Source organism: Coregonus lavaretus (genome assembly GCF_964263955.1).
Source record: "Coregonus lavaretus genome assembly, chromosome: 1".
Taxonomy (NCBI): domain Eukaryota; kingdom Metazoa; phylum Chordata; class Actinopteri; order Salmoniformes; family Salmonidae; genus Coregonus; species Coregonus lavaretus.
The window spans coordinates 338150-359701 of record NC_139988.1 but is presented as its reverse complement, the minus strand read 5'-3'; the positions used below and the strand labels follow the sequence as shown (position 1 = coordinate 359701).

Below are 21552 nucleotides of genomic sequence, written 5' to 3'. Positions count from 1 at the left end.
GAGAGGGATCTGTCTCCATGAACACTGTCTTGTTCTGCTAGGGAGAGGGATCTGTCTCCATTAACACTGTCTTGTTCTGTTATGGAGCGTGACTGTCTCCACTAACACTGTCTTGTTCTGGTAGGGAGAGTGATCTGTCTCCACTAACACTGTCTTGTTCTGCTAGGGAGAGGGATATGTCTCCATTAACACTGTCTTGTTCTGCTAGGGAGATTGATCTGTCTCCATTAACACTGTCTTGTTCTGCTAGGGAGATTGATCTGGCTCCATTAATAATGTCTTGTTCTGCTAGGGAGAGTGATATGTCTCCATTAACACTGTCTTGTTTGGCTAGGGAGAGGGATCTGGATCCACTAACACTGTCTTGTTCTGCTAGGGAGAGGGATCTGTCTCCACTTACACTGTCTTGTTTTGCTAGGGAGAGGGATCTGTCTCCACTAACACTGTCTTGTTCTGCTAGGGAGAGGGATCTGGCTCCATTAACACTGTCTTGTTCTGCTAGGGAGAGGGATCTGTCTCCACTAACACTGTCTTGTTCTGCTAGGGAGAGGAATCTGGCTCCACTAACACTGTCTTGTTCTGCTAGGGAGAGGGATCTCTCTCCACTAACACTGTCTTGTTCTGCTATGGAGAGGGATCTCTCTCCACTAACACTGTCTTGTTCTGCTAGGGAGAGGGATCTGTCTCCACTAACACTGTCTTGTTCTGCTAGGGAGAGGGATCTGTCTCCACTAACACTGTCTTGTTCTGCTAGGGAGAGGGATCTGTCTCTACTAACACTGTCTTGTTCTGCTAGGGAGAGGGATCTGTCTCCACTAACACTGTCTTGTTCTGCTAGGGAGAGGGATCTGTCTCCACTAACACTGTCTTGTTCTGCTAGGGAGAGGGATCTGTCTCCACTAACACTGTCTTGTTCTGCTAGGGAGAGGGATCTGTCTCCATTAACACTGTCTTGTTCTGCTAGGGAGAGGGATCTGTCTCCACTAACACTGTCTTGTTCTGCTAGGGAGAGGGATCTGTCTCCACTAACACTGTCTTGTTCTGCTAGGGAGAGGGATCTGTCTCCACTAACACTGTCTTGTTCTGCTAGGGAGAGGGATCTGTCTCCATTAACACTGTCTTGTTCTGCTAATGAGCGTGACTGGCTCCATTAACACTGTCTTGTTCTGTCTCCATTAACACTGTCTTGTTCTGCTAGGGAGAGGGATCTGGCTCCATTAACACTGTCTTGTTCTGCTAGGGAGAGGGATCTGTCTCTATTAACACTGTCTTGTTCTGTTATGGAGTGTGACTGTCTCCACTAACACTGTCTTGTTCTGGTAGGGAGAGTGATCTGTCTCCACCAACACTGTCTTGTTCTGCTAGGGAGAGGGATCTGTCTCCATGAACACTGTCTTGTTCTGCTAGGGAGAGGGATCTGTCTCCATTAACACTGTCTTGTTCTGTTATGGAGCGTGACTGTCTCCACTAACACTGTCTTGTTCTGGTAGGGAGAGTGATCTGTCTCCACTAACACTGTCTTGTTCTGCTAGGGAGAGGGATATGTCTCCATTAACACTGTCTTGTTCTGCTAGGGAGATTGATATGTCTCCATTAACACTGTCTTGTTCTGCTAGGGAGATTGATCTGGCTCCATTAATAATGTCTTGTTCTGCTAGGGAGAGTGATATGTCTCCATTAACACTGTCTTGTTTGGCTAGGGAGAGGGATCTGGATCCACTAACACTGTCTTGTTCTGCTAGGGAGAGGGATCTGTCTCCACTTACACTGTCTTGTTCTGCTAGGGAGAGGGATCTGTCTCCACTAACACTGTCTTGTTCTGCTAGGGAGAGGGATCTGGCTCCATTAACACTGTCTTGTTCTGCTAGGGAGAGGGATCTTTCTCCACTAACACTGTCTTGTTCTGCTAGGGAGAGGAATCTGGCTCCACTAACACTGTCTTGTTCTGCTAGGGAGAGGGATCTCTCTCCACTAACACTGTCTTGTTCTGCTATGGAGAGGGATCTCTCTCCACTAACACTGTCTTGTTCTGCTAGGGAGAGGGATCTGTCTCCACTAACACTGTCTTGTTCTGCTAGGGAGAGGGATCTGTCTCCAGTAACACTGTCTTGTTCTGCTAGGGAGAGGGATCTGTCTCTACTAACACTGTCTTGTTCTGCTAGGGAGAGGGATCTGTCTCCACTAACACTGTCTTGTTCTGCTAGGGAGAGGGATCTGTCTCCACTAACACTGTCTTGTTCTGCTAGGGAGAGGGATCTGTCTCCACTAACACTGTCTTGTTCTGCTAGGGAGAGGGATCTGTCTCCATTAACACTGTCTTGTTCTGCTAATGAGCGTGACTGGCTCCATTAACACTGTCTTGTTCTGTCTCCATTAACACTGTCTTGTTCTGCTAGGGAGAGGGATCTGGCTCCATTAACACTGTCTTGTTCTGCTAGGGAGAGGGTTCTGTCTCCATTAACACTGTCTTGTTCTGTTATGGAGTGTGACTGTCTCCACTAACACTGTCTTGTTCTGGTAGGGAGAGTGATCTGTCTCCACTAACACTGTCTTGTTCTGCTAGGGAGAGGGATCTGTCTCCATGAACACTGTCTTGTTCTGCTAGGGAGATTGATCTGGCTCCATTAACACTGTCTTGTTCTGCTAGGGAGATTGATCTGGCTCTATTAATAATGTCTTGTTCTGCTAGGGAGAGTGATATGTCTCCATTAACACTGTCTTGTTCTGCTAGGGAAAGTGATCTGTCTCCGCTAACACTGTCTTTATCTCTAATCTAAGTGTGTTTTCTCAAGCTGACTTGAGGCCTGGTTTGTTTTCACCCTGTGTGTGCGTGTGTGTGCAAGCGTGTGTGTTTGTTTTAAATGTGTGTGTGCATGCCTAAGTGTGTGTGTGTGTGTGTGCAGACCTCTCCTGAGTGTGTAGCCTCCGTCTGGCAGTGTGTAGATGGAACCACAGGCCCACAGTGCAGGAGGCAGCGCGGCCCGTGCAGCCCTTCACCCTGCCACAACAACGGCAGCTGTTTAGTCCAGGGAGAGGACTACATCTGCAGGTGAGACACATGGCAGTATATTCAGGATGTAGGTGAGACACATGGCAGTATATTCAGGATGTAGGTGAGACATGGCAGTATATTCAGGATGTAGGTGAGACACATGGCAGTATATTCAGGATGTAGGTGAGACACATGGCAGTATATTCAGGATGTAGGTGAGACACATGGCAGTATATTCAGGATGTAGGTGAGACACATGGCAGTATATTCAGAATGTAGGTGAGACACATGGCAGTATATTCAGGATGTAGGTGAGACACATGGCAGTATATTCAGGATGTAGGTGAGACACATGGCAGTATATTCAGGATGTAGGTGAGACACATGGCAGTATATTCAGGATGTAGGTGAGACACATGGCAGTATATTCAGGATGTAGGTGAGACACATGGCAGTATATTCAGGATGTAGGTGAGACACATGGCAGTATATTCAGGATGTAGGTGAGACACATGGCAGTATATTCAGGATGTAGGTGAGACACATGGCAGTATATTCAGGATGTAGGTGAGACACATGGCAGTATATTCAGGATGTAGGTGAGACACATGGCAGTATATTCAGGATGTAGGTGAGACACATGGCAGTATATTCAGGATGTAGGTGAGACACATGGCAGTATATTCAGGATGTAGGTGAGACACATGGCAGTATATTCAGGATGTAGGTGAGACACATGGCAGTATATTCAGGATGTAGGTGAGACACATGGTAGTATATTCAGGATGTAGATGATCCAGTGACCTATGCGGTTCTGATGGCCCAGTGTGTTAGTTAGAGCATCGGGCCTAGCTAGCATGGGTCTTAATTAGCAACACCAGGGTTAGAGCATGGGGCCTAACTAGCAACACCAGGGTTAGAGCATGGGGCCTAACTAGCAACACCAGGGTTAGAGCATGGTGCTTAACTAGCAACACCAGGGTTAGAGCATGGGGCTTAGATAGCAACACCAGGGTTAGAGCATGGGTCTTAATTAGCAACACCAGGGTTAGAGCATGGGGCCTAACTAGCAACACCAGGGTTAGAGCATGGTGCTTAACTAGCAACACCAGGGTTAGAGCATGGGGCTTAGATAGCAACACCAGGGTTAGAGCATGGTGCTTAACTAGCAACACCAGGGTTAGAGCATGGTGCTTAGATAGCAACACCAGGGTTAGAGCATGGGGCTTGGTAAGAGCATGGTGCTTAACTAGCAACACCAGGGTTAGAGCATGGAGCTTAGATAGCAACACCAGGGTTAGAGCATGGTGCTTAACTAGCAACACCAGGGTTAGAGCATGGTGCTTAGATAGCAACACCAGGGTTAGAGCATGGAGCTTAGATAGCAACACCAGGGTTAGAGCATGGTGCTTAACTAGCAACACCAGGGTTAGAGCATGGTGCTTAACTAGCAACACCTGGGTTAGAGCATGGAGCTTAGATAGCAACACCAGGGTTAGAGCATGGTGCTTAACTAGCAACACCAGGGTTAGAGCATGGAGCTTAGATAGCAACACCAGGGTTAGAGCATGGAGCTTAGATAGCAACACCAGGGTTAGAGCATGGAGCTTAACTAGCAACACCAGGGTTAGAGCATGGTGCTTAACTAGCAACACCAGGGTTAGAGCATGGAGCTTAGATAGCAACACCAGGGTTAGAGCATGGTGCTTAACTAGCAACACCAGGGTTAGAGCATGGAGCTTAACTAGCAACACCAGGGTTAGAGCATGGGGCTTAGATAGCAACACCAGGGTTAGAGCATGGGGCTTAACTAGCAACACCAGGGTTAGAGCATGGGGCTTAACTAGCAACACCAGGGTTAGAGCATGGGGCTTAGCTAGCAACACCAGGGTTAGAGCATGGTGCTTAACTAGCAACACCAGGGTTAGAGCATGGTGCTTAACTAGCAACACCAGGGTTAGAGCATGAGGTCTAGCTAGCAACACCAGGGTTGTGGGTTAGAGCATGGGGCTTAACTAGCAACACCAGGGTTGTGGGTTAGCGCATGGAGCTTAACTAGCAACACCAGGGTTGTGGGTTAGAGCATGGTGCTGGCAACGGGGCGGCTGGAGCGTTGGGTCGGTAACCGAAAAGTTGCCGGTTCGATTTCCCGAGTTGACTAGGAGACAAATCTGCTGATGTGCCCTTGAGCAAGTCACCTAACCCTAATTGCTCCCGTAAATCGTTCTGGATGAGAGCGTCTGCTAAGTGACTAAAATGTAAATGTAATGTGTTACTGTCAATGTCGTAGATAAAAGCGTCTGCTATAATGTTGCTACTATGTTCTTCTAATAAACTCAGGACAGGAAGCATCTTTCATAATAGCTAATTATTTTCCTTTATATACTTCAGATTAGGGCTGGGAATTGCCAGGGACATCACGACACGATATTATCATAATACTTAGCTGATACGATATGTATTGCAATTCTCACGACTCTCACAATTCTATATGTATTGCGATTCAAATTTGATATTGCGATTTAATGTTCCAAACATATTGCTCACCATAGTTCTGCTGCAGAGGTAGAAGAGAGAGCATGGAGAATCGTTTTGATCAGTCATGAAAATAAAAAGTGCTGAAAACATGTTGGCTCACTATTCAAAGCTGCGGTATGTCACTTTTTGGATGACCTGACCAAATTCACATAGATATGTGTGTTATAGATCTGTCATTCTCATTGAAAGCAAGTCTAAGAAGCGGCAGATCTGTTCTATATGCACTATTTCTATGCTTCTCGTTCTAAAGTTTTGTTTTTGCGTCTTTTATTTTCGGTTTTGTACACCAGCTTCAAACAGCTGAAAATACATGATTTTTGGTTATGGAAAATATATTTCACAGCGGTTTAGATGGTATAATGATTTTCTACACAATGACTGCTTGTTTTGTCACATAAACTGAAATTGGGGCGAACTATTCAAATTTTTGCAACCAGGAAATGGGGCAGCGATTTCTGCATATTGCACCTTTTAACAGTAAGACGGAGAACAAGCTATAGGTTGAAAAATACCCGATTTTGGGCACAGGTACAGCCAACTAGCACTATACTTGGAGTGAAATATCGATATAATATTGTCCAAAAATAAGAACACGATATGTAACTGTATCAATCCCCCCCCCCCCCCCCCCCACCCCCCCATCACTACCTCAGATCTGTGTGTTGATATTAGTTGGTTATTTACCTTACTACAAAGAAGGTCTTTTGAACTGCTCTCTGGTGATCATGACAAGAGTGATGGCAACGCATAATACTTTATAGGTACTCACCATTTAGGATGGGTGATTTTCAGACCCTGTTCTAGAGCTATTGCTTCAGCTGTCTCAGGCAGTATTTCTCAGTGGATACGAAGGGTAAAGTTCAGCCCAGTCAATACATTCACGTCTTCTCTTCTCTGAGTCAGTAGCAGTTGGAAAAAAGAGATAGAAAAAGAGGTGGAAAAGTTCAATCGGAACACATTTCAACATTTAATTCAACATTTATTATTATTATTATTTGTGAAGTGGACATGTCTGTCTGTTGGGTAGAGGATAGTGTAGAGAAGGGGACATGTTTGTCTGTTGGGTAGAGGATAGTCTAGAGAAGGGGACATGTCTGTCTGTTGGGTAGAGGATAGTGTAGAGAAAATGATTGTCACTGGCCTACACACAATACCCCATAATGTCAAAGTGGAATTATGTTTTTAGAAATGTTTACAAATTAATTAAAAGTAAGTATTCAACCCTTTTGTTATGGCAAGCCTAAATAAGTTCAGGGGTAAAAATGTGATTAACAAGTCACGTAATAAGTTGCATGGACATTGAATATCTCTTTGAGTATGGTGCAGTTATTAATGTTACACTTTGGATGGTGTATCAATACACCCAGTCCCAACAAAGATAACACCCTTCCTTAATCAGTTGCCGGAGAGGAAGGAAACCGCTGAGGGATTTCACCATGAGGCCAATGGTGATTTTAAAACAGTTACAGAGTTTAATGGGTGTGATAGGATATAACTGAGGATGGATCAACAACATTGTAGGTACTCCACAATACTAACCTAAATGACAGAGTGAAAAGAAGGAAGCCTCTACAGAATACAAATATTCCCGAAACATGCATCCTGTTTGCAACAAGGCACTAAAGTAATACTGCAAAAAATGTGGCAAAGAAATGCACTTTTTGTTCTAAATACAAAGCGTTATGTTTGGGACAAATCCAACACAACACATCACTGAGTACCACTTAATATTTTCAAGAATGGTGGTGGCTGCATCAACTTATGGGTATGCTTACACATGTTATGCTATAGCCTACCCTGATAAAGGATGTTATGCTATAGCCTACCCTGATAAAGGATGTTATGCTATAGCCTACCCTGATAAAGGATGTTATGCTATAGCCTACCCTGATAAAGGATGTTATAGCTTACACATGTTATGCTATATCCTACCCTGATAAAGGCTCTTTGGCAGACATGTTGGTCAAATAAATTCACAGCAAGGAGAGATGAGTGTGTGACTTTGTTTTTCAGCTCTACCACACCATGATTATCTTGTCTGCATCTCCACCTCTCTCCTTATTATCAGTGGTCTGGTCTGCATATCATACCAGGTGTTATTGATATTGATACCTCTGACAGCCAGTTGCTCTCCTCCTCTCCTCTGCAGGTGCCTGCCAGGGTTTTCCGGGAAGAGCTGTGAAGAGATAATAGACTACTGCAGTCTGCTCAGTGTCAACTGTCTGCACCAGGGACTGTGCCTCAGCGTAATTGGTGGATATAATGTAAGTCAGCCATTAGGTGAGGTCTAATGAAATGTGGAAACAGCAAAGAAATGGTTTGATATGATGACCCATAGTTTATTAGTGGGCTGGTTGGACAGGGGACCCATAGTTTATTAGTGGGCTGGTTGGACAGGGGACCCATAGTTTATTAGTGGGCTGGTTGGACAGGGGACCCATAGTTTATTAGTGGCTGGTTGGACAGGGGACCCATAGTTTATTAGTGGGCTGGTTGGACAGGGGACCCATAGTTTATTAGTGGGCTGGTTGGACAGGGGACCCATAGTTTATTAGTGGGCTGGTTGGACAGGGGACCCATAGTTTATTAGTGGGCTACTTGGACAGGGGAGTGTATATATGAGAAGGTTCTGCCCTCTACACATCAGAGAAAACAAACCCTGGTGCTATTAGGAATGTTTTAGAATACAGTACAGTAACCAGTAGTGTATAGTCCTGTCTGCGTTCCAAATGGCACCCTATACCCTGTATAGTGCACTACTTTTGTCCCTTTTGGCCTCCTCCTCCTGTTCAAAAGAAGTAGCATGTTTTGTGTACTGATTTAGTATGTCTAGTATAGGGACACCTTGTACTTTGCTTCAGGTTAGTGCACATTTGGGAGATATTTTTTTCATAACACGGACAACCGATGAAAACCACTATGGCATGACAATGTCAGGTAATAAAACAACAGGCCACTGGTAGCCGTTAAAGGGATAGTGCCAGATTTTGGCAATGAAGCCTTCTTTCTACTTACCCAGAGTCAGGTGAACTTGTGGATTCCATTTTTCTGTCTCTGCGTGCAGTTTAAAGGAAGTTGGAGGTAGTTTTGCGAGCCGTTTCCAGTCACTGCGCTAACATTAGTTAGCAATGGCTCGTAAAACTACCTCAAACTTCCTTCATTGCCAAAATCACGCACTATCACTTTAATTCTAATCTATTTATTTATTTATTACATATTTAGAAGCTATCAGTTTCTCCTTTTTCATATATACTTTGTTTTCTTGCCTCTTTCAATATCGTCTTGCTGTCACATTCAATTTCAGCTGAACACTTTGAATAATGTGCCATGCAGCACATTTTATCGACTTGTTTATAAGAATATTTACATTTGATAGTAGATAGTTATGTATTGATCATTTTATGTCAATATCTGTTTATTTAATGTATTATGTGAAGCTGTAGATATGGTGATAAAAGGTTTCATTTTTCTATCACCTTCACAAAATATTGTATCTATTTATATTTTATCATATCATCAACGCAAACTTGTCAATGTGGGGGTTTTAAAATAATTTCCATTTACATTTCCAAAACAAAAATCATAACATGATTACAGGTTTCCAATGGGTGGTGATTAGGGGTTATCCATGAACATGAATATTGTTTATCATAGGTATTAAAGTATATCTATGCATCCCACTTCCTAAATGTACAGACATCTGTCTCTGAGTCTATCCCATGGATTATACTTTAGTCTCATTTTAAAATAAAGGACATTCAATAAAATCTGGTGTGTCTAACGCTGTCATGATATAGAATATTTAGCATTTATTCAGTCTGACTACATACATTGCTAATACATTACCATTTTGTTTGCAGAACATTTTAAATAAAAATAAAACATTGAGAAAATGAGAATATCATGCAAATGAGAGACCCGTTGGTTAAAATTGGATTATATGTCGTCTTCTAAAGCCATAAAGCTATTTCACAACCATAAAATACCCAAATTGTGGCCACTTCATCATAATCCTCCAGTCGAAGGCACCTGAAACCAGACTGTAATGCCCATGGTCCTTAGCTCCTAATTATCCCCCATCAGTCCTGGTCTGTTGCTTTAGATCATTCAGTAGGCTCTGGGCCTGCATCCCAAATGGCACCCTATTCCCTATCCCTACATTGCCTATGTCGTGCATAGGGCTCTGGTCAAAGATAGTGCACTATGTAGGGAATAGGGTGCCATTTACTTCTGACTCTTAGCTGCAGGACTGTTAAAAGCTGCCTGTGTTGCTGTGTGTGGGTTTCTCTTGCTCCAATCAGTGTCGGTCATAATCAGAACATTGACGCTAGTCTGGCGTAATGAGCCGTCTCCTTAGCGATTTCTTGATCTGCTTCCCCCTGGGGAAAATGATGAGGTCGTTTGTCAGGTCAATTTGGGCTGTTGTCCATTTGCCGCGCTGACTGTGTCCTGAAGTCTTTACGCGGTGTAGACTGAAGAGGTACTGACACTCACGTCGTAGAACCAAATTAAACCTTAGAATTAGTAAGAACAGAGAATACCGTACGGTACCCATCAGCACTTGGATCTGCTGATAAGTGAAACTTTAGTTAAATTAGTGTTGAGATGCACAATATGAACTGATCAACTCACTGCCAGTGGAGGTTTCCCCGGTATGGATCTCATCAGGAAGTTGCTTTCTTAGTGTAGAGGCATAGAGCTCGCCAGTTTAGTCTTAAAAAATGGAAATGAAACCTCTGGTTCCTATGAGGGAAATGAAACCTCTGGTTCCTATGGGGGAAATGAAACCGCTGGTTCCTATGGGGGAAATGAAACCTCTGGTTCCTATGGGGGAAATGAAACCTCTGGTTCCTATGGGGGAAATGAAACCGCTGGTTCCTATGGGGGAAATGAAACCGCTGGTTCCTATGGGGGAAATGAAACCTCTGGTTCCTATGGGGGAAATGAAACCTCTGGTTCCTATGAGGGAAATGAAACCTCTGGTTCCTATGGGGGAAATGAAACCGCTGGTTCCTATGGGGGAAATGAAACCTCTGGTTCCTATGGGGGAAATGAAACCTCTGGTTCCTATGGGGGAAATGAAACCTCTGGTTCCTATGGGGGAAATGAAACCTCTGGTTCCTATGGGGGAAATGAAACCGCTGGTTCCTATGGGGGAAATGAAACCTCTGGTTCCTATGGGGGAAATGAAACCGCTGGTTCCTATGGGGGAAATGAATGAGGAAAGAATGGCGTTTTGGGATAAATGTCAAAAATAAGGTCTGAGGTGAACACAGGCTTTTTTGTTCTATGAGATAATATCAGTCAGTTAACATCACCTTCATGGACTATGAAGCCTTTATGTGCTTATTTCGATTACATAAATACTTAAAAGTTCCACAAAAAGGTACGTTAGCTGATGAAGATTATTTAATAGAACAAAACGTATAGGATCTCCTAAGCCTGTGTTTACCACAGACCTTATTTTCACCGTTTATCCAAAACCCCATTAATTTCCCCATAGGGTTAGCCTCCACCAGTGCCTACAAAAATATGCCAATACTATTTCTGTCTATTGCTAACCTACATGACAGAATGTTGTGTAGAATGTACATTACTCCAAAAAACGAATTCAAACCTTTAGAATTGGCGAGAAGATGCGCGATGCATACCACTGCCAATGTAGTGGGAGTATACAGGATGCAGTCCAATAACAGACCTGGTTAGTATAGATGTACAAGACCAGATTGGTGATTGTGTTTGTCTGCAGATCAATGATTACTGGTTCATCTCTTCCTCACAGTGTCTCTGTGCTCCTGGATGGATAGGGGAGTTCTGTCAGTATGGAGGGAACGCCTGCCTGATCTACCCAGACAGCTGTATGAATGGAGCCACCTGCATCACCACAAGTCAACCTACGGCTGCCCCACAGTACAGATGTATCTGCAGCCCTGGTTACGCAGGTAAGGGTCACTACACTACCATCTAGGTTGGAGTACTACTGCATTAGTATACACGTTTGGTTGTTTTCACTGCAACTTCCTTAGTAGGTTTAGAAATACAAATTATACACTTCAGAGTTTTGTGAAAAAGTGATTTTACTGTAGTGTTTGTTTTGGAAAATCCCTTGGTAGTGTAAAAATATGCTCTATTTTCAGAGTATGGATCACTACATATAACTTCAAATATTACGTTTTTTTGCAGTTTTAAGATAAACGTTTGTACATTCCCGTTATAACGCGTGTCATTCCCGTTATAACGCGTGTCACTCCCGTTATAACGCGTGTCACTCCCGTTACTCATCTTTTCACAATGCCTCCCCAAGTGGATGATACCATAATTTGGGTCATCTTGATGGAGATTGCAGGACATTTCTTCAGTGAACATGCTGCCAAGGAAAGCAACAAGATATAGACTTGTACATCCATGCTATAAGCAGCAGCTATTGGAGTAATTTAACCACTTCTATCCACCATAAAGGAACAAAATGAACAAATATTGGTTCTCTTGGATATGACAAAATTGAGAAAGATACTTTTTTTTGACTATTTTTAAGTCCAAAAGTGTAATCTTTGGGTTCGACCAAAAAAGTAATTAACTTTACAGAAATATTTCTATACAATTTTAGACTCATGTCATTTGATAGTTAGACGCTCCTTGTTTATTCTAAATGTGTCCAAAAATCTGGATGCCATGAAAAGTCATTTATCAATTTGTTTTATTATCTACTATTAATGTCTGGGCCCATTAACCAAATACCAAATATTTTAGACTCTGTTGAAAAGAGTTTTCGAGGCCCACTAGTAAACAAGTCTTCAGATTATTACTTTCATATGTTTTCCTCTGGGGAAAAAAAGTGGTTCTCTTCATTTCACGTCTTCAGTCTTCCCTCCCTCTCAATCCTGTCAGCAGAACCTCAGTCCCCATCTTAGCTGACACACTCACACCTGTCACTCCGATAAGTCCTTACATAGCATTACATGAGCTAGGGCTTTTTTTGTGCTGCGCCAGTCTCAAATATCTGTTGCCACTTCGCTGATGGAAAATCGTCTCACAATGTGGCAGCACCTCAGTGCCTGATGGAACCCCATCACCATCCTTGCCAAATGACACCCTATTCCCTATTTAGTGAACTACTTTTGTCCAGGGCTCATAGGGCTCCTCCTGGTCATAAGTACTGCGCTATGTAGGGAAAAGGGTTCCATTTGGGACACGGCCCTAGGCATCCAGGGATCCTTTTTCGATGTGGAATTATGAAGCGTTCATGCGGGCGGACTTTCAGAAGGCCTGTTTAATTTCAGAACCCGTCTCGAAGCCCCTCAGGACCAGACTGTCTGGAGTAGATCAAACATTTCTGAGTGCATTGCTCAAGCCCCTGATATTTACGTTTTTATTCAGACAAGAAAAATATGAATTTGCGGCCGATGGCATAAGCATTTATGAATTGCTTACTGCACATATACAGTGCATTCGGAAAGTATTCAGACCCCTTCCCTTTTTCCACATTTTGTTACGTTACAGCCTTACTCTAAAATTGATTAAATACTTTTTTTCCCTCCTCAATCTACACACAATACCCCATAATAACAAAGCGAAAACAGGTTTTTCGACATTTTTGCTCATTTATAAAACATTTAAAAAACAGATACCTTATTTACATAAGTATTCCGACCCTTTGCTATGAGACTTGAAATTGAGCTTCTGTTTCCATTGATCATCCTTAAGATGTTTCTACAACTTGATTGGAGTCCACCTGTGGTAAATTCAATTGATTGGACATGATTTGGAAAGACACACACCTGTCTATATAAGGTCCCACAGTTGACAGTGCATGTCAGAGCAAAAACCAAGCCATGAGGTCGAAGGAATTGTCCGTAGAGCTCCGAGACAGGATTGTGTCGAGGCACAGATCTGGGGAAGAGTAAAAAAAAAAAAAATCTGCAGCATTGAAGGTCCCCAAAAACTCAGTGGCCTCCATCATTCTTAAATGGAACCACCAATTCTCTGCCTAGAGCTGGCTGCCTGGCCAAAATGAGCAATCAGGTGAGAAGGGCCTTGGTCAGGGAGGTGACCAAGAACCTGATAGTCACTCTGACAGAGCTCCAGAGTTCCTCTGTGGAATGGGAGAACCTTCCAGAAGGACAACCATCTCTGCAGCACTCCACCAATCAGGTCTTTATGGTAGAGTGGCCAGACGGAAGCCACTCCTCAGTAACATGACAGCCCGCTTGGAGTTTGCCAAAAGGCACCTAAAGGACTCTCAGACCACGAGAAACAAGATTCTCTGGTCTGATGAAACCAAGATTTAACTCTATGGCCTGAATGCCAAGCGTCACGTCTGGAGGAAACCTGGCACCATCCCTACGGTGAAGTATGGTGGTGGCAGCATCATGCTGTGGGGACGCTTTTAATTTTCAGGGACTGGGAGACTAGTCAGGATCGAGGGAAAGATGAACGGAGCAAAGTACAGAGAGATCCTTGATGAAAACCTGCTCCAGAGCACTCAGGACCTCAGACTGGTGGCGAAGGTTCACCTTCCAACAGGACAATGACCCTAAGCACACAGCCAAGACAACACAGGAGTGGCTTCGGGTCTTTGAATGTCCTTGAGTTGCCCAGCCAGAGCCCGGATTTGAACCCGATCGAACATCTCTGGAGAGACCTGAAAATAGCTGTGCAGCGACGCTCCCCATCCAACCTGACAGAGCTTGAGAGGATCTGCAGAGAAGAATGGGAGAAACTCCTCAAATATAGGTGTGTCAAGCTTGTAGCGTCATACCCAAGAAGACTTGAGGCTGTAATCACTCCCAAAGGTGCTTCAACAAAGTACTGAGTAAAGGGTCTGAATAATTATCTAATGTGATATTAAAGTTTTTTTTATATATATACATTTGCAAAAATTTCGAAAAACCTGTTTTTGCTTTGTCATTATGGGGTATTCTGTGTAGATTGATGAGGGAAAAAAACAATTTAATGAATTTTAGAATAAGGCTGTAATGTAACAAAATGTGGAAAAAGTCAAGGGGTCTGAATACTTTCCGAATGCACTGAATTGGTTATGAATGGGTTATGAATGTGTCATGAAGTCCTTATGGAAACTGTACAGACATTGGAGGCATTTTCACCTTGCATGGCTTTATAGTTTCTTCCCCCAGACAAGGGTTTATTTTCTTCTTCCAGGCAAGCAGACAAGGTGCTGTCCAAAAGGCCATCACAAAATGCCAAGCACCCGATTGTAATCTGCCAAAAAATGTCCAGTGACATGCTGAAGAGACACTATGAATTCCATGAGCGAGACAAAGTTCAAACTTTAGAAGGGCAGATTCTTCGGAGATAGGGCATGTGTCTGAAATGGCACCCTATTCCCTATAGGGTGCGCTACTTTTGATCAGAGCCCTATGGGTCCTGGTCCAAAAGTAGTACACTACGAAGGGAATATGATGCCATTTGGGACGCAGACCATGCCTTTTGTTGTCCGTATCTTTCCCCTGCCTTTGCTATATCTCCTATCAGAGTCCCCTAATTGAAATCACACAGCTATTGAAAAGCCAAGGAGTCCCAGAACACCAGTAATTCAGTCTTGTGGATTTAAAAAAGCTAATCTCCGCTCCATATCCTGTCTCTTTTTATATGGCCCTTGAAACAACAGACTGTCTGAGGAACTGCTGCGTTCTTCTCTAAGTGGAAGCAATCATAGTTTGAAATCAAGTAGCAGGAGAATATTAGGGTTAATTGCTTTATTAAGTTAAAACATCTAATAGGGATTCCAAGGAGGATTTCAAAGAGAAGATACTTACATTTTAGGATGGCTAAAGGAGGTTTTATAGTATATGCATTTTAGGATGACTAAAGAAGGTTTTAAAATGAATACATTTAAATGGATTAAATATCATGTTTCTCGCTCTCTGCTCACGATATGCAGTAGATGGTTGTACCACTGCTTCAATCACCGAACCAAAGTTGTTGTGGTTGTCAGTGTTCATACAGTGGGGGAAAAAAGTATTTGATCCCCTGCTGATTTTGTACGTTTGCCCACTGACAAAGAAATTATCAGTCTATAATTTTAATGGTAGGTTTATTTGAACAGTGAGAGACAGAATAACAACAAAAAAATCCAGAAAAACGCATGTCAAAAATGTTATAAATTGATTTGCATTTTAATGAGGGAAATAAGTATTTGACCCCTCTGCAAAACATGACTTAGTACTTGGTGGCAAAACCCTTGTTGGCAATCACAGAGGTCAGACGTTTCTTGTAGTTGGCCACCAGGTTTGCACACATCTCAGGAGGGATTTTGTCCCACTCCTCTTTGCAGATCTTCTCCAAGTCATTAAGGTTTCGAGGCTGACGTTTGGCAACTCGAATCTTCAGCTCCCTCCACATATTTTCTATGGGATGAAGGTCTGGAGACTGGCTAGGCCACTCCAGGACCTTAATGTGCTTCTTCTTGAGCCACTCCTTTGTTGCCTTGGCCGTGTATTTTGGGTCATTGTCATGCTGGAATACCCATCCACGTCCCATTTTCAATGCCCTGGCTGAGGGAATGATGTTCTCACCCAAGATTTGACGGTACATGGCCCCGTCCATCGTCCCTTTGATGCCGTGAAGTTGTCCTGTCCCCTTAGCAGAAAAACACCCCCAAAGCATAATGTTTCCACCTCCATGTTTGACGGTGGGTTGGTGTTCTTGGGGTCATAGGCAGCATTCTTCCTCCAAACACGGCGAGTTGAGTTGATGCCAAAGAGCTCCATTTTGGTCTCATCTGACCACAACACTTTCACCCAGTTCTCCTCTGAATCATTCAGATGTTCATTGGTAAACTTCAGATGGGCATGTATATGTGCTTTCTTGAGCAGGGGGACCTTGCGGGCGCTGCAGGATTTCAGTCCTTCACGGCGTAGTGTGTTACCAATTGTTTTCTTGGTGACTATGGTCCCAGCTGCCTTGAGATCATTGACAAGATCCTCCCGTGTAGTTCTGGGCTGATTCCTCACCGTTCTCATGATCATTGCAACTCCACGAGGTGAGCTCTTGCATGGAGCCCCAGGCCGAGGGAGATTGACAGTTATTTTGTGTTTCTTCCATTTGCGAATAATCGCACCAACTGTCACCTTCTCACCAAGCTGCTTGGCGATGGTCTTGTAGCCCATACCAGCCTTGTGTAGGTCTACAATCTTGTCCCTGACATCCTTGGAGAGCTCTTTGGTCTTGGCCATGGTGGAGAGTTTGGAATCTGATTGATTGATTGCTTCTGTGGACAGGTGTCTTTTATACAGGTAACAAGCTGAGATTAGGAGCACTCCCTTTAAGAGTGTGCTCCTAATCTCAGCTCGTTACCTGTATAAAAGACACCTGGGAGCCAGAAATCTTTCTGATTGAGAGGGGGTCAAATACTTATTTCACTCATTAAAATGCAAATCAATTTCTAACATTTTTGACATGCGTTTTTCTGGATTTTTCTCTCACTGTTCAAATAAACCTACCATTAAAATTATAGACTGATCATTTCTTTGTCAGTGGGCAAACGTACAAAATCAGCAGGGGATCAAATACTTTTTTCCCTCACTGTATATCAACAATGTTAGAGCTCAGATTTTATTAGACAACTCCACGTGCTTCCCACAAACCTTTTTAACTTACTCTGAATGTTTATATTCCGCCCACTTCCTGTTTCCTCATAAAAGGTAGATTTAGTGGCTTGTGATGTCTACGGTAGTACTGCACTAGTATCTACAATAAAACACATCTCTACCAATGCATACCGTTCTCTAAGCAAAGAAAGCAGACAATAAACGTAAAATGGCCATAGTAAAATGCCCCCTTTCATTGTTCCAGTGCTCACGTTTTATGGAGTTTGATTAGACATGATATATAGTACATCACAGTGCTCTACTGCAGCTGAATGCAGACTGACAGACAGGCAGGCAGGGAGACAGACAGGGAGACAGACAGGGAGACAGACAGGGAGACAGACAGGGAGACAGGCAGGGAGACAGACAGGGAGACAGACAGGGAGACAGGCAGGGAGACAGGCAGGGAGACAGGCAGGGAGACAGGCAGGGAGACAGACAGGGAGACAGACAGGGAGACAGGCAGGGAGACAGACAGGGAGACAGACAGGGAGACAGACAGGGAGACAGACAGGGAGACAGGCAGGGAGACAGACAGGGATACAGGCAGGGAGACAGACAGGGAGACAGACAGGGAGACAGACAGGGAGACAGACGTGCCTGTTGTAAACCTGTGTGTGTCTCCAATGGTATGCAGGAAGTAAAACTGGAGCTATGGTAGAATCTCCAAAGACAAACCGAAAGGCGTCAAATGAACTCTGGCTGAAAGAGTAGATCTAGCGGGCAACTGGTTGAAATTACATCATTACAAACAGATCATGTAGTTATGACATCATTTCAACCAGTTTACAACCAGATAATCTGATTGTAATGACGTAAGGCCAGCCACATGCTTCAAGAAAATGTACTGTACAGCAGGGGTAGGCAACTAGATTCAGCCACGGGCCGATTTTTTTGTTGGCGCAAATGATCAGGGGCTGAAAAATAATTATAACTAGAAAATATGGTGTGCTTGCTAGCTTGTGAAGGATCTATTGATTGATAGTATAGAATAGCCTGAACATGTGAAAGTTGGTTTGGTGTGTCTAGCTTGAACGGTTAAAGAATTACTGTTGTGGAGTTATTTTATGCAAATATTACAGTTATAGTTGATCAAAGTTTTTAAGAATTTGAAGTTTATGCACATTTATGCAAATGTGTACATACACTGAGCACAACTATAAAAGCAACATGTAAAGTGTTGGTCCCACGTTTCATGAACTGAATTAAAAGATCCCAGAAATGTTCAATACGCACAAAAAGCTTATTTCTCTCAAATTGTGTGCACAAATGTGTTTACATCCCTGTTAGTGAGCATTTCTCCTTTTCCAAGATAATCCATCCACCTGACAGGTGTGGCATATCAAGAAGCTGATTAAATAGTATGATCATTACACAGGTGCACCTTGTGCTGGGGGACAATAAAAGGCCACTCTATTCTGTGCAGTTTTGTGACACAACACAATGCCACAGATGTCTCAAGTTTTGAGGGAGCGTGCAATTGGCATGCTGACTGCAGGAATGCCCACCAGAGCTGTTGCCAGATAATTTGTTAATTTCTCTACCATAAGCCACCTCAAACATAGTTGTAGAGAATTTGGCAGTACGCCCAACCGGCCTCACAACCACAGACCATGTGTAACCACGCCAGCCCAGGACCTCCACATCCGGCTTCTTCACCTGCGGGATCGATCGTCTGAGACCAGCCACCCAGACAGCTGATGAAACTGTGGGTTTGCACAACTAAAGAATTTCTGTACAAACTGTCAGAAACCGTCTCAGGGAAGCTCATCTGCGTGCTTGTCAAACTCACCTGGCTGCAGTTCGGCGACATAACTGACTTCAGTGGACAAATGCTCAACCTTCGATGGCCACTGGCACGCTGGAGAAGTGTGCTCTTCATGGATGAATCCCGGTTTCAACTGTACCGGACAGATGGCAGACAGCTTGTATGGCGTTGTGTGGGCTACACAATTGCATTTTATCGATGGCAATTTGAATGCACAGAGATACCGTGACGAGATCCTGAGGCCCATTGTCGTGCCATTCATCCGCCACCATCACCTCATGTTTCAGCATGATAAGGCACGGCCCCATGTCACAAGGATCTATAGACAATTCCTAGAAGCTGAAAATATCCCAGTTCTTCCATGGCCTGCATACTCACCAGACATACTTACCCTACTATTTTTTTTTTTTAAGTTATCTGACCAACAGATGCATATCTCTATTCCCAGTCATGTGGAATCCATAGTTTAGGGCCTAATGAATTTATTTCAATTGACTGATTTCCTTATATGAACTGTAACTCAGTAAAATCTTTGAAATTGTTGCATGTTGTATTTATATTTTTGTTCAGTGTAGTTATAGTTGATAAAGATTTTAAAGAGTTTTAAGTTAGGATAGCCTGAATGTTTTAAAGTTGGTCTTGAAGCTTAACTGGCCAAGGAGCAGGACCATTTTAAAAAGCTACCTCTGTATTCCTATGGTTCTCATTCAAACCCATGTTATGTTATGCAAAGTTTAAATCGTTATAGTTCAGAAAGTATACTGTACATAGTATAACAAATCCTTAGACGGGTAATCTAAGTAGGGGCAGTCTGAACATATCAACGTTGGTTTGGGGTTGATAGCTTAAACGGTGAAAGAGGAGATGGGTCTAGAATCTTACATTTTGTTACCATTCAAGTCTATGGACCTTTTTTTTGCCATTGAAATGCATTGGGAGCTCATTTGTAGTACAAAAAGTATAAATGCTATCACAAATATTTTCTGTTGCCGACCCATGCTGTACAGTAAGAAATTAATCATTAAGCAGAGGGCTTCCTTGGAGGTGGTGTTCTTTCTGAAAGTACAATTGATCACAATTGTATCATTTTTGCAAAGGTTTGCATAGTGTGTTGCTTTGGCCTTGGACGGTGCCCAAGATCTGTAGTATATGAGCCAATTCCTGACACCAGCCAAGTCCTCTCTGGGCATTTATGAGCTGGCTAGATGGTGCTGGAGATCTGAGGTCTGGGCTGTGTCCCAAATGGCACCATATTCCCTTTATAGTGCACTACTTTTGACCAGGGCTCATAGGGTTCATAGGGCTCTGGTCAAAAGTAGTGCACTATATAGGGAATAGGGTGCCATTTGGAACGTAACATTGAACCTCACTGTGCTCTCTCTCTCCATGATGCATCAACGAAGAGCTGTGATTCACTTGGACATAGCCACATACACACACTAATCTCAGTTCATAATTCTATTGTCAGGGTTCCTGTGTCCAAATACTATTCAAAATCATTTAAAATACTGTATCTGTGCTTGATTGGGCTTGCCTGCTGTGATGGAACCAACAGGAAAGTCTCAAAAGAGCAAACCAAAACCCTGCCTAAGTGGCACTCCCACTCCAGGCAGGCTAAAGCAAATGCTGCAAAGTATTTAATATTTTTTAAAACTATTTTAACCCAGATCTGGTTAAGGCCTGTTGCCTTTCTCTCATTTATCTCAATATCCTTTACGTGCTTTTCTGTGAACGTTCCTACGCTAATGTACAAAGTTCATGGTACATTAGTAATTAAGTTTGCTTTGCAGAAAGATTTAATCATGTTATAATTGGTTTCCATTGCATAATTCATCTGAGATGCACATGTCATTATCCACTTCACCTAACCTGGAGCTTTAGAAATGGCAAATTAATCCCAATGTATAACGTTGAAATAATCACAAACATTCACCCTGAACCATTTCCAAGTTTATTCCTCATTGACGGTTCATGGTTTACTACATGACCTTCGTGCTTCAGTGTCGAAGGTATTTATGATATTTCATGAAAACATTTTGAGGTGGTTTTGAGGATTATTTCTTTAACTAGGTAAATGCTCATAATGTGAATTTTGGAAATATTCAGGGGAGCATACCATGCTCACTGAGAGAGATTGATTTGTTCTATATTGAACAAAAATATAAACGCAATATGCAACAGTTTAAACGAATTTACAGAGTTACATTTCATAAAAGGAAATCAGTCAATTGAAATAAATTCATTAGACCCTAATCTATGGATTTCACATGACTGGGCGTTTTATGGTAGAGAATTCAACATTCAACTGTTCTGGTGGACATTCCTGCAGTCAGCATTCCAATTGCACGCTCACTCACAACTTGAGACATCTGTGGCATTGTGTTGTGTGAAAAAACTGCACATTTTAGTGGCCTTTTATTGTCCCCAGCACAAGGTGCACCTGTGTAATGATCATGCTGTTTAATCAGCTTCTTGATATGCCACACCTATCAGGTGGATGGATTATCTTGGCAAAGGAAAAATCCTCACTAACAGGGATGTAAACAAATGTGTTCCTAAAACCTGAGAGAAATAAGCTTTTTGTGCATATGGAACATTTCTAGGATCTTTTATTTTAGCTCATGAAACACTTTACATGTTGCGTT

At 43.0% G+C, this 21552-nt stretch overlaps 1 protein-coding gene across 1 annotated transcript in view; it reads left to right on the top strand.

The window, feature by feature from the left end:
- Window positions 1-7269: 7269 nt before the first annotated feature.
- Window positions 7270-21552, top strand: part of LOC311118650 (uncharacterized protein) — a gene marked incomplete at both ends in the record, with an annotated part of 194103 nt that continues 179820 nt past the window's right edge. Inside the window, 3 exons of the mRNA XM_084157660.1 lie at window positions 7270-7295; window positions 7680-7794; window positions 11313-11472. Of these exons, the coding sequence (XP_084013786.1) occupies window positions 7270-7295; window positions 7680-7794; window positions 11313-11472 (301 nt within the window). The remainder of the gene's footprint in view (window positions 7296-7679; window positions 7795-11312; window positions 11473-21552) is intronic.